The sequence below is a fragment of the Notothenia rossii genome, assembly GCF_949606895.1.
Source record: "Notothenia rossii genome assembly, chromosome: 1".
NCBI lineage: Eukaryota > Metazoa > Chordata > Actinopteri > Perciformes > Nototheniidae > Notothenia > Notothenia rossii.
This window is the reverse complement of record NC_136912.1, coordinates 53360516-53378033: the sequence shown is the minus strand read 5'-3', so window position 1 is coordinate 53378033 and position 17518 is coordinate 53360516. Positions and strand designations below refer to the sequence as shown.

General features: G+C 41.9%; 1 protein-coding gene across 1 annotated transcript in view; it reads right to left on the bottom strand.

The window, feature by feature from the left end:
- nfia (nuclear factor I/A) overlaps positions 1 to 17518 on the bottom strand; it is a 234917-nt gene that overhangs the window by 18599 nt on the left and 198800 nt on the right. The window contains exons 6-8 of the mRNA XM_079649883.1: positions 10465 to 10659; positions 8750 to 8912; positions 7342 to 7430 (exon numbers count right to left, since the gene is read on the bottom strand). Of these exons, the coding sequence (XP_079506009.1) occupies positions 7342 to 7430; positions 8750 to 8912; positions 10465 to 10659 (447 nt within the window). The remainder of the gene's footprint in view (positions 1 to 7341; positions 7431 to 8749; positions 8913 to 10464; positions 10660 to 17518) is intronic.

Genomic DNA, 17518 nt, shown 5'->3' with positions numbered 1-17518 from the left:
GACAGACTGTCCAGTTGGTCACCATAGCGATTAGTGGGGGGAGTGTTTACGGTACTGTCCCATGGCTCTCTCTCTAACAGAAGCCTGATGTCGACCGCCCAGGGTGACTTTTGTTCCTGCTTCTATGTGTGTGTATGTCATTATGTTGATTTTATTTGTGAGTGTATGTGTGTGGGTCCTGCTCTGAGGTCACACTCTTTAATGCAGCAGCGCTCCCCTGTCAATCCACTCACTTCATACACAATAACCAATTGCAGTTTCATCCTTCCCTTGTTAACAACATAATGTCCCCACCTCCTATAATCTTTATCTTAAACATAAAGCTGAATCTTCATTTTAAACTTAAAATCCAGTCTAAAAACTTCAAAAAGCCCTCTTTACATAATAAACTGACAAAATGTCCTAACTGTCAGAGTAAACTCACATTCCTCAACTCTCCTAGTTTCCAAACAATTTCCTAAATGTATAATGATGGTCAACACAAAAAAACTAGTTACAGAAATGTCCTCAACCTTTCTGAAAGATCACTTCCTGTGAATGTCAAAACATGTAAAAATATATTCAAATTGTTAAGAATTTATCAAAATTCCAATAATATTAAATACATTTCAAAAATGTCATGGACATTAAACCTTTTCTTTATCTTTCAAAACATGTACTCTCTTCCCAAGAATGTCACTACTTTTCAAAATGGCCCACTAACTTCTATATATTTTTCTTCCAAAAATATCCTCCAAGTCAGACTTCCTCAATATTTTTGTATTTGAATTTAATCAATGATCATTAATTTATGTTTATTCTGTAGAAGATAATATGTTTTAGTAAATGCAGAATCTGAGAGAAGTCCTCATTAGTCCAAGACTGAGAGAGGACAGCGATGCCCCGGAGAGAAGAATAATACATAACTGGAGTCTGTTTCAGCAGCAGTGAGACACACCTGGCTCCTGTCTAAAGGTGTGTGTGTGTGTGTGTGTGTGTGTGTGTGTGTGTGTGTGTGTGTGTGTGTGTGTGTGTGTGTGTGTGTGTGTGTGTGTGTGTGTGTGTGTGTGTGTGTGTGTGTGTGTGTGTGTGTGTGTGTGTGTGTGTGTGTGTGTGTGTGTGTGTGTGTGTGACTGGGATGAGTCAGGTCAAGGCTACCTAATCGTTACATTCTTCATAAATCAAAACCCTGCTCTATACCCTCATCGTATATACTGTTTCCATGCTGAAATCTGGAGAAGGAGACATGATGCAGGGTTCACCGAGGAGACGAAGGCTGGTTCAGATTTATGGAGAAAAGAGATATAAGCTGTCTCCCCTCTTCACCATGGGTAAGATCCGTATCCAATGGAATGGACAAGATAACGGAGCTAGACAGGAGTCAGACAGAATATCTGGAGTGTAGTTTAATGTGCTTTACAGAAACATGGCTGCACCACGAAATATCTGACAACGACGTTTCCATCAACAGCATGTCCACTGTTTTCTGAGTCTTCATCATGTCTTCACCATGAGCCTTCATCATGAGCCTGAGTCTTCATCATGAGAATACTGGAAAAGACTCATAATGCGTCTTGGAAACATTGTTTTTTGCATCAAGAGGCTTTAGCAGCAAAGGACACGGTGCCAGGATGTCGTCAAAGTGATGAACCACGTAAAAAATACAGCGCAAAGAAAACCTGGCGCTTTCAAAAGCTGTGCAAGACCTGGGTAGTGAGCACATACAGGTGCTGTATCATGCAGAAGTTCGCTGGCTTTCGAGGGAAAAAGTACTCTCACGCTTTTACGAGCTTAGAACAGAAATTGCAGCATTCCTTTCGCAGAACAATTGGGCTCTTGCTGACCTGTTTGGTGATGATGTGTGGCTCGCACGAGTAGCTTTCTCGCCCACGTGTTCAAACAGTTAAACACATTAAATGTTTCAATGCAAGGGCCCCTCCCTTGCATTGAAACATTTAATGTCCCCTACACAATATTTCCGAAAAATCGAGGAGGTCACACTGACACTTAATATTTCTCAAAACACAATGTTGTTCGGCAGGTATCCCCTGATCGGAATCCCCTGAACTCTACAGTTCAGTTTTTGTTCTTGAAACTTGAATGACATTATCTGTTAACACTTATTTAAATGGCATGCCTGTGGGCTGCTTTTCACTATTATTCGTTATAATCACTCTGTCTATGCTGTTATTTATTTATTATTATAACTATTTGTTTATGGGATATAAACAATTTGTTGTTTATTTCTTGACTCTATTAGTAGGCTACCGTAACAGTTTTTACCAACCTGATCTCACCAGAATGCGTGACTCCACCACGACTCCTTAACACGACATTGCGTGGTGGAGTCACAAACTTTGCTACAGTTACATGTCTGCACCACGCAAACAACCCCTATGTAAAGTGAATGAGGCTCCTTTGTCGTGGTGCACACACGCATTTCTACAACGTCCCACAGTGAACTTTTATTCTATAAAACGTTTTTAAAATCTACTTTATAGCTTGTAGTAACTCACGGGAGGCTTCTTTTATTTTATTTGAATTCATAATAATTTTTATTTTTCGTCAGAATGTAAAAATTACATTAGTGACACATTTTTGTTCTAAAAAAACAGTGCATTGTGTGTGATACAACTGTGATTTTTATTAAATTAGTTAGTTTTTAAGGAAGGCAAGAGCTTCAGCTGTGTCAAATAGATTGTTCCCTTTAGTTAACGTTATTTAAAAGATAATGATCATATCCCCTTTATTGTATTACGAGCGTCCATTCCCATTGGATAACGGACAATTTTACACCCGGAAGTAAGTATGCTCCTTACTGTCGATTGATTTTACAGTGATATCTGCACTACTCATCAAATAAAAAACACCAGATTATCCTTGTTAATTACACAACATTGATTGGTTTGAATTGTGAACAATGCTTTTGTATTTTTCCCCTTCGATTCGGAGAAACAAATATTTTTTCGGAGTTTTTGGATGCCAGAAGACACTACACTACCCAGAATCCTCAGCTATCGTTTGGGACTACACCATGTGCTTAGCTTGACAAACCCCTGATCAGTCCTCAAGCTCTTTGATTGGATGTTGGAGTGGCAGCGTCAAAAAGCACTTTGAAATGAAATGAAACCCATCGACGGCACACTATTCAAAACAGGAATCGAACGTGTCCTACGGTTGCAGACTCCTCCAACAGTGCAACACAATAAAACAGTTAGACAGAAAAAATAGTGAAATAGTGCAATAAGAGTCGATATACAAGTGATTGGAATATGATATATTAGATAAATAATTTCTAAGTAGCAGCCAGATGAATGTTATGGATGTTGTTTCAAAGTTCAGGTGTTTAATAGTCTTATGGCCTGTGGGATGAAACTGTCCCTGAGTCTGGTGGTTTTAGTCCGGATGCTGCGGTACCGCCTGCCAGACGGCAGCAGACAGAACAGTTTGTGGCTGGGGTGATGGGGGTCTTTTATAATCCTGAGGGCTTTCTTTAAGGTTAACCTAATATTTTTACTCCACTACATTTATTTGAGTTACTTTACAGATTTGGATTAATGATGTGAAATATAAACAACCCTTAAATCTGAGTTTAGTTACACCTGAGTAAAATTCAGTGAAGGTGATTGTCAAGTGCCAACAATCAGGCGAGATATTTGATAGTTGGTGCTTGAGAAGACTGAATATTTATCTGCAGATCCGTGTAAAGCATATTCATTACTCGTTATTCTCTAATCGTTCATTAAAGACTGTTTATAATTGCTATTTTGCACATCCCTTTCAAGATTTCAAGATTTTCTAAGGTTTATTGACATATCAAATACAAAACTACGGTGTAGTTATGCAATGAATGAAAAACTTGGATCACAGGTTCCTCAACAGTGCATTACAAGACATCTATCAATATGTGTGTATACCTCCATCATTAAACTGTCGTATTCTGCACATGTATTATTCTATCTACATACATCTTATAAGAGTATAATAAATATGTATAATATCGGTTAAAATAAGTGCTTCAACATAGTTAACATTGCAGGAAAGTTGATTGTCAAGTTCCAAAACAAACCATGCAATATATTAGACTTTGTCAGGCTTAATATTTATCTGTAGATAGATACCCCCAAAGCTTTTTTCTTATTTAAAAGAAGACCTTAACCTAAAGTATTCTTTAATGTTTAAATAAAACCTTATTAGTTAGCACATCCTCCTATCAGGCACTACACTGTTTTATTCTAGATATCATTTACAGTATCTTCTTGATATTTTCTATTCTATATTTATATCATTGACCTTCTACTTTCCCACTATTTTGTATGTACTCTTAATATTTAAATGTTTTCATCAAATATAACACATTCAAAAGTGCTTTACAAAAATGAAAGACATTAAGAAAAAGGCATTTTAAAACAGTCATTCAAAAGCAACACAATCTTCCTGCATTGCAATTACTCTAAACGTGTAATAACGTGCTTTAACCAGTGGGAGGTGCGGGTTAAAAAGCTGTCAAGTTTACAGTGATAACAAAATAAAATATACTGCTGTTTCCGGTTTAGTTTACGACGGATATATTTTGTTATTGTTTTGATATTTGTCACACAAAAGTGATGGAAAAAACCCACAGCAACACAGAAAATATGGTCTTAACATGACCCAGTGGTCTTCGTAGTTAATAAAAAACAATAATATCAAAACAAATTATTACTACTAACTTTATTGTGAAATTAAAACAGAACGGTAAAAGAATAGTTTCCGGTCTATTCTGATGCCCGATCTCTGTAGATAAATAAAGAACTACGACAGATGTGTAATATGTAATGCAGCCAAACCATTTATTACAATGCATTCATGTGATGACTTTCAAAGAGTAAAGCAAGTACTGCTGAATAAAGTATGATTTTCTCTTTTACGAAACGTTTTTTTTCATATGGAAACGTAGGTGAACCAATCACAGAGCTTGAGAACTGATCACGGGGTTTGTCCATATACTGTATAGACAAGTTTACGCGCCAAACCACGGGTAGCGCCATAACCCTACACAAATGCACTTCATTTCCGCCGGAAGTCTTTTGCACAGCGTCTGTCGGTGTAAACCGGTGTAAACAGTCAGACGGGCACTGGTGTAAACACAGCGATTTCGATGCTAACAGTGATGCTAGCTTGGGAACACGATTCTACTTCTTTGACTGGAGATGGCGTTACTCTCCCCCACCCGAATTCAGTGCAAAACTGGGAGGATAACATGACGACGTGGCCCAGCATAACGTACAGCAAAATGTGCTCCTACTTCGTTCAATCCATGGCAATAGATGGAAAAGCAATGGACAGTCTGAAGGCATATCATAAGGCTGCGCACATTCTACTTTGCCCACATGCTCCCGAAAATTGTTGACGATTTTGTTGAGGGAAGGTTACAGTTCTGCAGTAAATATCTCAGCATTTTAAAACCAAAATAAACTGCCTTATTTAGGTCATGCCCACAGGAGCCAACAGTTGTCTGTTGTTTACATAATGCACAATTTACATGATCTCTTTATGCTGTGCAATATATCATATGTGCCTGTACTGTTTGAGTGAAAATAAAGTTTGATGTAATTTAATTTCATTATTGCACTGTTATTGCATTATTGCATTTCATATGTTCCTTAGAGTGCTACAATTTCTTTTAACACAGTTCATCATTCATATTAAGCTCATACTGTACATAAATAACACTGAATTAATTAATTGTTGAGAGGAAACTAAAGAAATGGCTTCAACAAGAAAGATCACATGTTTAATCCTAACAGGTATTACAAATTAAAATATAAAAGCAGCCCACACAATTACATCACTATGAAAATATTCATATATAATATTAAAAAATACAATGCATGCAGTATTTGTTGTGTTTATCTGTATTTAATGAACAACATGGCTGGGTGCTGGGTGCTGGTTTGTGGTCGTAGCACTCTCTATCTAACCACTCGTTCAGGTGCTTTCTCGAGTGATTGCAACCAACTACCGCACACGTAGTTCCCGAACCACTTTTCTTCATGTTGTAATTGTTATATCCTCTTTGTCTCTGCGATATCAGTGCTTTTTCGGCACAACGGAGCTAGCTAGCAAAACAAACCCAGTCCGCCAAAACGGAAGTGCATTGCATCGAAGGGAGGAGTTCAGGATGTAGAGCGGAAACGGCTCAATAACTTGTGTATATATAAAGGGTTTGTCAAGCTAAGCACATGGTTTAGTCCCAAACGATAGCTGAGGATTCTGGGTAGTGTAGCCATCCAAAAACACAGAAAAAATATTTGTTACTCCGAATCGAAGGGGAAAAATACAAAAGCATTGTACACAATTCAAACCAATCAATGTTGTGTAATTAACAAGGATAATTGGATTTTTTTTTTGTTGATGAGTAGTGCAGATATCAATGTAAAATCAATCGACAGTAAGGAGAATACTTACTTCCGGGTGTAAAATTCTCCGTTATCCAATGGGAATGGACGCTCGTAATACAATAAAGGGGACATGATCATTATCTTTTAAATAACGTTAACTAAAAGGAACAATCTATTTGACACAGCTGAAGCTCTGGCCTTCCTTAAAAACTAATTTAATAAAAATCACAGTTGCATTACACACAATGCACTGTTTGTTGAGAATAAATATTCGTAACTAATGTAATTTTTACATTCTGACGAATAATAACAATTATTATGAATACAAATAAAATAAAAGAAGCCTCCCGTGAGTTACTACAAGCTATAAAGTAGATTTTAAAAACGTTTTATAGAATAAAAGCTCACTGTGGGACGTTTTAGAAATGCGTGTGTGCACCACGACAAAGGGGCCTCATTCACTTTACATAGGGGTTGTTTGCGTGGTACCGACACGTAAATGTAACAAAGTTCGTGACTCCACCACGCAATGTGTTGTCAAGGAGTTGTGGTGGAGTCACACATTCTGGTGAGATCAGGTTGGTTTTTACTTTGAATTTTCTAAATCTGGTTTGAAATATATGTTTTGTTTGTTGGGGGGGATAATAAAACACCATACACACTTCTGTATTTACCTTCTCACTGAAATGATTGCAAAGCTGTCATTTTGGTGAACAAAAGTAACACGACAGTTCAAATTTGATTCTAGGAACTTGACGACCATCACCAGTTCAAACTTGTTTAAAAAGCATACTGTAGTTCTGTGAAGAGATATCATCTGCCTCACATGGCACTAACAATGTTGAGGATGTGGTTTTGTTCCCATGGACTACATATACTGAAAATGTATGCACTGTTCTTCACTTTACTTAAACGTGTATGCTGAGAAGCATTTATATATACGTATATCTGTGTGGAGACATGTATGTGTGTGTGGTACCTGTGGTTGTTGAGGGATGTTGAAGCCTGGGTCTCTGGGTCCGACGCTGACAAACCGCTGGGCTGGAGATGAAGTGGGGGTGGAGTACGCTTCACAAAACACACATATATACAAAGTTTAGTTTACAAAGAATAAGCTGACGGGGTTTTATGTATGTTAGGGATGACACTTGGCAAAGTGTACATAATAACTTTCTTAGGACTTGAAACATTTTAGACTTCATAGGCAACACCTTTCTGCAGTGTGTGTGAATTGGATTTCCAATCGCATATTTTTGTCGCTGTAAACTAGGTAGCTAGCCTTTTTAATGGGACCAAATCAAAACCCACATGTATTACTTTTATTTGTATACTGCTCTAGTTAGCAGAGAAACTGCAATAGCGGCTGTATACGGTTCTGCTGTTACGAAGTTGTTGGTCGTGGAGTTTGAAGAAGAGCACACGTTCCACACTTATCTTTTTGACCGTTATGAGGGCTACCCGATTCTAGGTACTTGAAGTGCATTTTACCATACTTGGCATTGGAGGAACTTTTGTTTTTCTGTTTTTTTAGTATATTAGAATTAAAGGAACTACATGTTTTGAGAACTTCTGTTCAGCAAAGCTCTCTTATCTTTGAAAATGTAAGTAGATGTAATTGACTATGATTCCTGTGTAAATAAAGACTTTCTTAAACAAAAAAACATGGCTGACCAAGCTATTGCTTCCTCGCTCTTGTTAACCAGAGCAGAACAATTGTTCCTTTCTGGATTTTTTGCTTTTGTTAACCTGGCGAATTATCTATTTTCTACAAATCAGTCCATTCGTCCTGAAACTTTTCAATGAACAAATCAAAAGCAGAAGGAACAGACTTGGTAATCCTAGCTCAGCTGGAGACTGTAAGCAGGGGGAACTGTTAGCCTTTCATCTTTCAACAACCTCCCTAACTCAAGCTGCGGAAGTACAGTATTATATACATCAGGATTCATAGTGTTGTCAGATTAAATAAGATTGTAAAATTCTTTAAGTAATTATTTAAAGATCTGGGTCAGAGTGAGGAAAAATCTTTATTTCCTGCTAAAAATGAAGTACATTTGGACTCAATCCAAAACAGAAGTGATGAAAATATAATATTATCATGTGTTGTAATGAGGAGGATTACATATTGGTGTTTTTTTGCCAACAACAGAAAATAGACACTAAACCCTTAAATCAAATCAAATCCAATTACATGCAGTCACCCCTCACAGATTGCGAATAATGTCTTTAGATTTTGAAGTCCATATTAGATTATCTAATAAAATATTGTTATGTTTAATAAACAAGTTTTCTTGGTTGTGAAGGCGTCACATGATTCACAATTATGTACACATCTTGGGTATCATTTAAAAGTTAAGAAATAATAAAAACATCGTATTATTTGCACTCACTGGGTGAGGTGGGTGAGTTCCCTCCACCGTCGGATGAGGTGGAGGGTGGCTTGGCGTCGACAGGAAGTGGGACGGGACGGGCCATCGGGGGAGGTGGAGGGGGGGGCAGCATGGGCGTCGGCAAGAAAGGATTGTGGACCTTTCCCTGGGAGCTACCATTCGGCTGAAGGAGGGGAGTTAAAAAAGCCTTTAAAACAAACATATTCACAGTATGTAGAGCAGGAAACATCAACAGGTCGGTCAACAGTAACCTGTAAGCTCAACTCCCTGCCCTGCGAGTGTGAGTGTGAAACTCTGAATGTGTGTGTGTGTGAGTGTGTGTGTCAGCAGTTTCACTGGCTGGTCATAAAGAATTCTGCTGCTGCTCGCATTTTATCCTGCTAATCTATAAGCATGATACCACATTACCTCGCTTCACCTCTCTGCCTCCTTCTGTCTCCCATCCTCCCTCCACATACTCTTCATGCTGAATTAAACTGTTTCTTTATCTAAGTACATGCCTGTACAGTATGTTAGTCTGTTTACATGGACATTAGTATCCCGCATGTTATTCTTTAGAGACCAGGAGCTGCTCCCTGGAGAACGTTAAGGAACCGAAACTCTGCCACATTAGAACATGTGCCCTTTGTTTCCAGTTCATGTGTGAACAAGTACATACCATTCTTTACCTTTTACTTGTATTCCACTACAGGTTTAGTATCTTGACAAATGTATACTTTTTTGCACACAAAAAAAAGTAGAAAAGTCAAACTGAATTCATTAGTTGATAAAAGAAAGACATTTCTCGCTGTTTTACCTAATATTTTCAATTCAAATGATAAATCATTTGATTCAGAAATAATAAGAAGGATTGATTCATGATCAACATAATGTTTAGTTAATGGTTTATTGTCAAGTGTGATTTTACATGAATGCATTATTAACAAGCGTCTTGTGATACAATATTCAACAGTATAATAGTCAAAGGCATTTTTTTATACTATATAAATATTTAACTTATTATACTTTTCACTAAAGTAACATTTTCAATGCATTTTACTTTTACTCAAGTAAAGGATCTGAATATGTATATCTAGGTGTCACTTTTTGGAAGCTTTTCAAAGAGAAATAAATTGCTTAGGGCTTGTTAATCCTGCCTTATGTTTTGCAATTGTCATGTACAGTATCTGCCCAATATCTTTTACTACATCTGCCAAAAAAGAGAAGAAAACTGTGTGTGTGTGTGTGTGTGTGTGTGTGTGTGTGTGTGTGTGTGTGTGTGTGTGTGTGTGTGTGTGTGTGTGTGTGTGTGTGTGTGTGTGTGTGTGTGTGTGTGTGTGTGTGTGTGTGTGTGTGTGTGGTAGGGTGGTTGAGGGGGTATTGATTCAGTGTCTAGACACAGATATATCAACTAGCTCACTGCAGACAAGCCACACGCACGCACGCACGCACGCACGCACGCACGCACGCACGCACGCACGCACGCACGCACGCACGCACGCACACACACACACACACACACACACACACACACACACACACACACACACACACACACACACACTGCAGTGTTCTGTGCTTCAGCCCTGCAAAGAGAGGATGAAGAGCCCAGTTCAGATGTTTCCCTGAGTTGTATTTATGTGTGTGTGTGTGTGTGTGTGTGTGTGTGTGTGTGTGTGTGTGTGTGTGTGTGTGTGTGTGTGTGTGTGTGTGTGTGTGTGTGTGTGTGTGCTTACGTTGAGGAAGCCCACCTGTCCGGCCTGCTGGGCGGAGTCAGGACAGACCAGCTGGACGAACTCCTTGAGGGTCTCCTGCGGGTGATACCTGATGGCCGGGTGGGAGAAGTAGGAGCCGGGCTGCTGCAGGATGGGGGAGGAGGAGAAATGGAGGCTGGAGGGGGGAGCATGGGGACTGGCTGTTGGGTGACGGAAAGGGGAGGAAAGAGAAGGAGGACATAGTTATTGAGGGGGCAGAGGAGAGAGGGGGTGGGGGGAGTAAAAAGAGAGACATTTAAAGTTGATTCAAGGGGGCGTGGCTTCACATGCAAATTCCTGATGACACACACACACAGACACACACACACACACACACACACACACACACACACACACACACACACACACACACACACACACACACACACACACACACACACACACACACACACACACACAGCAGAGCTGTCAATCAAAGTGTGTTGTTGTGCCTCCTCTCCTCTTTTCTTTATAATTTCCTTTCTTGTTTCCTCCTTCCTTTTTCTTATCTCAACCCATCTTCACTCTCTTCACTTTCATAATGTCCCTTTCCTCTTTCTCACTTATGCTCATCTTCTTTTCTCCATCCTTCCTCCTTCCTTACCTTTCTCCTCCACTCTTCCCCTTTTCATTTTCCAGCTCTTTCGTTTCATCCCCTGAATGCATCCTCTTCACCTGGAGTTCCTTTCTTCCTTCTGTCACTCCTGAAGCATCCTCTTTGTATATCTCCCCTGTATTCTGTATCTCTTCTTCTCTCCTCTTCTTATTGCTGATATCTTCCTCTTTTTTCTTACATTAACTCTTGTTTCTTCCTTCCTCCCCTCTTTTCATTTCCTCTCCTTTTCTCTCTTTTTTCTTCTACCACAGTTGTTTTTTATGTTTTCCCCCTTTTTTCTCATTTCCTACCTCTTCGTATCCTCTCATGCCCCCTAATCTCTTCTTCTTCTACTTTTCTATCTTGATTCCTCTACTCGTTTTCTTCCTCCTCCTCCTCCCGTTCTCCTCCCTCTATCCTCCCCTTTTCTCTCCTCTAATCTAATCAGGGCTCTAATTGGTCTAATATTCTCTGATTGCTTGTTAGGGACTGTGATGAATAAAGAGGAAGAAAAGAGCGAGAGAGAGACAGAGGGGCAGCAAAAAAGAAGAGACAGAGACACAGAGAGAGAGAGATTTAAAAGTAAAGAGAGAGAGAGAGATGGAGGGAGGGAGAGTTAAAGCTGCTGCACTAATTCACTTAAATTCCGCTGTGATTTATCACTCTGACAATACACACTGACCGTGTGTGTGTGTTTGTGTGTGTGTGTGTGTGTGTGTGTGTGTGTGTGTTTGCGTGTGTGTGTGTGTGTGTGTGTGTGTGTGTGTGTGTGTGTGTGTGTGTTTGCGTACCCTGCGGCCAATGTATTTACAGTAATCATTGGATGGATAGCTTTATCTGCCCTCTCTGTTTCTCTTGTACACACAGAAACCACACACACACACACACACACACACACACACACACACACACACACACACACACACACACACACACACACACACACACACACACACACACACACACACACACACACACACACACACACACACACATCACTATGGAGGATCTCACTCAGTGTGCAGGCATGCACCGCCACGTGTGTGTGTGTGTGTGTGTGTGTGTGTGTGTGTGTGTGTGTGTGTGTGTGTGTGTGTGTGTGTGTGTGTGTGTGTGTGTGTGTGTGTGTGTGTGTGTGTGTGTGTGTGTGTGTGTGTGTGTGTGTGTGTGTGTGTGTGTGTGTTAGGAATAGTCGAGTGACATTCATTCCCTTTATGAGGGAATCTGAACAGAAACAATGTCAATGAGTTATTTACAATATGTACACACTGACATCTGGACACACAAACAGATGCACACAGTTAAAAAAGGTATTGGCAAACAAAAAGAAGATTATTTTCTTCATTGTGCACAACATTGCATTGCATTTAGCTGACACTTTTATCCAAAGCGACTTACAATAAGTGCGTTCGACCAACAAAATACAAACTTCAAGAAAACAGAATCATATCATATCAGGTTTCATAGAGCTAAAACATTTCAAGTGCTGCTCAACTGGCTTTAGATAAGCCAGTCCTTTATTAGTATATAAGTGCTTTGTTAATAGTTCTATCGCTCAAAGTGGAGTCGAAAGAGATGTGTTTTCAGTCTGCACCGGAAGATGTGTAAGCTTTCTGCTGTCCTGATGTCAATGGGGAGCTCATTCCACCATTTTGGAGCCAGGATAGCAAACCCACGTGTTTTTGCTGATGGGAACTTGGGTCCCCCTCGCAGTGAGGGTGCAGCGAGCTGTTTGGCTGATGCAGAGCGGAGTGCACGTGCTGGGGTGTACGGTTTAACCATGTCCTGGATGTAGGAAGGGCCAGATCCATTCGCAGCATGGTACGCAAGTACCATTGTCTTGAAGTGGATTCTAGCAGTTACTGGAAGCCAGTGAAGGGAGCGGAGGAGCGGCGTGGTGTGGGAGAATTTAGGAAGGTTGAAGACCAGACGAGCCGCTGCATTCTGGATGAGCTGCAGAGGTCGGATGGCACATGCAGGTAGACCAGCCAGGAGGGAGTTGCAGTAGTCTAGGCGTGAGATGACAAGAGCCTGGGCCAGAACCTGCGTCACTTTCTGGGTCAGCTGGGGACGTATTCTCCTGATGTTTTAAAGTGTGTATCTGCAGCAGCGGGTTGTAGCAGCGATGTTTGCAGTGAAGGACAGTTTGTTATCTAGGGTCACACCTAGATTCCTTGCAGTCTGAGTCGGGGAAACAACAGAGGTGCCGATGTTGATTGTTAGGTCAAGAGTGGGACAATCTTTTCCCGGAAGGAAAAGCAGTTCAGTCTTGTCAAGGTTGAGCTTGAGGTTATGAGCATACATCCACTGAGAGATGTCAGCTAGACAAGCAGAGATGCGTGCGACGACCTGGGTCTCTGAGCAGGGAAAGGACAGAATTAGTTGGGTGTCGTCAGCGTAGCAGTGGTATGAAAAACCATGCAGGCTAATGACTGATCCGAGCGAGTTTGTGTACAAGGAGAAGAGGAGGGGACCAAGAACAGAGCCCTGAGGGACCCCTGTAATTAATTGACAAGGGTCGGACTCCGACCCTCACCAAGTAACCCTGTAGGTACGGTCTTTGAGGTATGAGGTGAGGAGGGAAAGTGCAGAGCCTAAAACTCCAAGTTCTTGGAGAGTGCGAAGGAGGATCTGATGATTCACCGTGTCGAATGCAGCAGACAGGTCCAGAAGGATGATGACAGGGGAGAGGGATGCTGCTTTAGCAGTGTGCAGTTCCTCAGTGACAGCAAAGAGAGCAGTTTCTGTTGAGTGACCTGCCTTGAAACCAGACTGGTGCGGATCCAGAAGGTTGTTCTGATGGAGATAACAGGAGAGTTGTTTAAAGACAGCACGTTCAAGTGTTTTAGACAGGAACGGGAGGAGAGAGACAGGCCTGTAGTTTATAACATCAGACGGGTTGAGAGTGGGTTTCTTTAGGAGAGGGTTTACTCTTGCCTCCTTGAGACTGTTTGGAAAGTGACCAGAAGTTAGGGAAGTGTTGATGAAATTGGTGAGAAACGGTAGAATATCAGGAGCGATAGTTTGATGGAGGTTTGAAGCGATAGGGTCCAGAGGACAGTTGGTAGGACGGGCAGAGGTAACGAGGGTAAGAACCTCGCTTGGAGAGAGAGGGGAGAAGGAGGTCAGTGTGTGGGTGAAAGGAGGGTCTGGTGACCCAACGGTGAGTAAAGGTGAGTCAGAAAAAGCAGAGCGAATATCATCAACCTTTTTTTCAAAGTGGTTAACAAAGTCGCTTGACAGAAGGGAGGAGGGGGAAGGGGCTTTGGGGGGGTCCAAGAGGGTGGAGAAGATGGAAAATAGTTTTTTGGGATTGGAATAGGAAGATTGGATCTGATCTTGAAAGAAAGTGCTTTTTGCCTTAGAGATCGAAGCAGAGAAAGAGGAGAGGAGAGCCTGATAGGTTGGGAGGTCGTCATGGTGTTTGGATTTCCAGTTTCCGCTCTGCTGCCCGAAGGATGGTTCTATTAGCACGCAGTGCGTCATTTAGCCAGGGAGCAGGAGGGGACTGACGAGCCTGCCGAGATGTGAGTGGACAGAGAGAGTCCAGAGAGGATGAGAGAGTAGAGAGGAGAGTTTCTGCAGCAGAGTTTGGAGGCAGGAGTTGGAACGAGTCAGAGGAAGGAAGGGCTGAGAGCACCGATGAGGTAAAGGTAGAGGGGGAGAGGGAACGGAGGTTGCGGCGGACAGGTGCAGAATTAGAAGAGATTAGTTCGTTATGTTTGGAAAGGGGTAGAGAGAATGAAATGAAGAAGTGATCGGATATGTGGAGCGGGTTTACAGAGAGGTTAGAAGCAGTGCAGTTCCTTGAGAATATGAGATCAAGGACATTGCCAGCTTTATGAGTTGGTGGGGATGGAGACAGTGAGAAAGCAAAGGCGGTTAAAAGAGATGTTAGTTCAGATGTCTTCCCTGTCTGGAGGTCGAAGTCTCCGAGAAGTACAGCAAGAGGGCCAGTTTCAGGGATGTGTGAGAGGAGATTATCTAATTCCTCCAAGAAGTCCCCCAAGGCGCCTGGTGGACGGCAGAGAACAACAATGGTTAATTGTATAGGATGGTTTACTGTGACGGCATGGAATTCAAAGGTGGAAGGAGCGAAGTTAGGTAGCTTGAAGAGGGAAAAGCTCCATTTGGGAGAGAGCAAGAGATCAGTGCCACCTCCTCTGCCAGTGGGTCTGGGTGTGTGGGAGAAGGAATATGCTGTGGAAAGAGCTGCTGGGGTGGATGTGTTGGATGGAGTAATCCAGGTCTCAGTGAGATCAAGGAAATCAAGAGACTGCAGGGAAGCGTAGCCAGAGATGAAGTCAGCCTTAGGAACAGCTGACTGGCAGTTCCACAGGTCCCCTGAAACGAGATGTTGGATCTCAGTGGAGCATGTGGGATAGACGAGAGCAGGCCGCTTATACCGATTAGGAGATACACGGGGCCAGTGATAATTGCGAGAAGACACATGAACAGGAATGGGGAAAATACACATGATCATAGCATGAGGGGCTAGAAAACAAAATAAAACACCTCTTTGCCTCCTCTTTGCCTCCCGCAGGACTCTAATGTCTTTGTCAGTCTTTGCCTGGCTGAAGTTGACACTCCAGGAAAGTGCTACCTAAAATGGACACCTGATTGCTGAGTTCTCACAGCTGTGGGGCCACGCCCCTTTAATTAGTTAACTCTCTGCAGCTGGTGGCCCTCAAAAGGAAATCTAGACTGGCTCCCTCCTGAGTTGTTATTGTCTTTTCAGTGGCACAATGGTTTTACAATTACATGAAACCCTAAGTTATAAAGTTATGAGTTTAACCCTTAATACAGTTACAACTATTCAATAAAGCTCTTAGTATTCTACAAATGTTTAAACCAAAGTTAACCCTAGCAGTCAGTTAGTTCAGTTTTAAAGTTTCAGTCAAATGAGTTGTCCCAAGTTTCTGCCTGACAGATACTGTAGCGGTTTTGAGATTTAAAATCACAATTTCAGTCAGATCAACTACAGAGCATTTATACAGAGTATACACACTGAAACAGAGAAGCCTCAACCTCAACCCCCAGGAAGAGACCATAGAGTCCACCGAGAAATCATTGCAGCAACCAGGACTGACTGTGTGTGAACATGGTGAGATGTCGCTAAGTGTCATTTTGAACTTGGAGAGAGCTACGCTAGCTGTTTCCCCTGCTTCCAGTCTTTATGCTAAACTAGCCTAATCTGCAAAAAAAAAAATCAGTTTGAAAAATAATTGTGAGAAGTTCTGTAACAATATTGTTTATGGAGCAGTTTTATCTACTTTTTCACAAGTAAAAGAGCACCACACGGAAGCCTTGAGCGCTGGCAGATAGCTGGACTCATTCTGCCATCTTAAAGGACGTCTTCATTGCTTTCAAACTGAGAAGTATTGTTCTTTGTTTGAAAATGACTTAAATGATGTTGTCAACAGAGTGAAAGTTATCCTAGCTCCCTAGAGGAGTCAGTGGTAAATTAAAACCACTATACAGTATGAGCGATGTTCTGAGTGGAAAATAGCTGATGATTTATCTTTCCCTGAAACATGTAAAGTTCTCTCCATAGAATGCACAAAGACGACGTTTGCATTGATCATCTCGTCCTTTAAAGACGGCAAACAACAGGATTTCCCATAATGTCTGAGTCTTCTTTTTACAACACAACTACAGTGTGTGTGTGTGTGTGTGTGTGTGTGTGTGTGTGTGTGTGTGTGTGTGTGTGTGTGTGTGTGTGTGTGTGAGAGAGAGAGAGAAAGAGAGAAAGAGAGAGAGAGAGAGAGAGAGAGAGAGAGAGAGAGAGAGAGAGAGAGAGAGAGAGAGAGAGAGAGAGAGAGAGAGAGAGAGAGAGAGAGAGAGAGAGAGAGAGAGAGTGTGTGTGTGTGTGTGTCTATGTGTGTGTGTGTGTGTGTGTGTGTGTGTGTGTGTGTGTGTGTGTGCATGTGTGTGTGTGTGTGTGTGTGTGTGTGTGTGTGTGTGTGTGTGTGTGTGTGTGTGTGTGTGTGTGTGTGGCCTGTCTGCAGTGAGATAGGGTGGTGAATGGCATTGAAGACCAGCAGCCTGCATGTCGAACACGGAAGAAAGGGTTGGGATTTGTTCCACTTTGCAAATTGCCTGCCTCGCTTCACTGCATCAGACACCCTCCTTCTCCTCCTCCTCCTCCTCTCTTCCTCCCCCTCATTCCCCTCCTCCTCCTCTCTTCCTCCTCCTCTCTTCCTCCTCCTCTTCCTCCTCCTCCTCTCTTCCTCCTCCTCCTTCCCCCCTCTCCTCTCCCCCCTCCTCCTCCTCTCTTCCTCCCCCTCATTCCCTTCTCCTCCTTCTCCTCCTCCTTCCCCCCCTCTCCTCTCCCCCCCTCCTCCTCCTCTCTCTTCCTCCCCCTCCTTCCCCCCTCTCCTCTTCCCCCCCTCCTCCTCTTCCTGTTGATAAATGATAAGAGGGAGGAGGTAGAGCATCTTC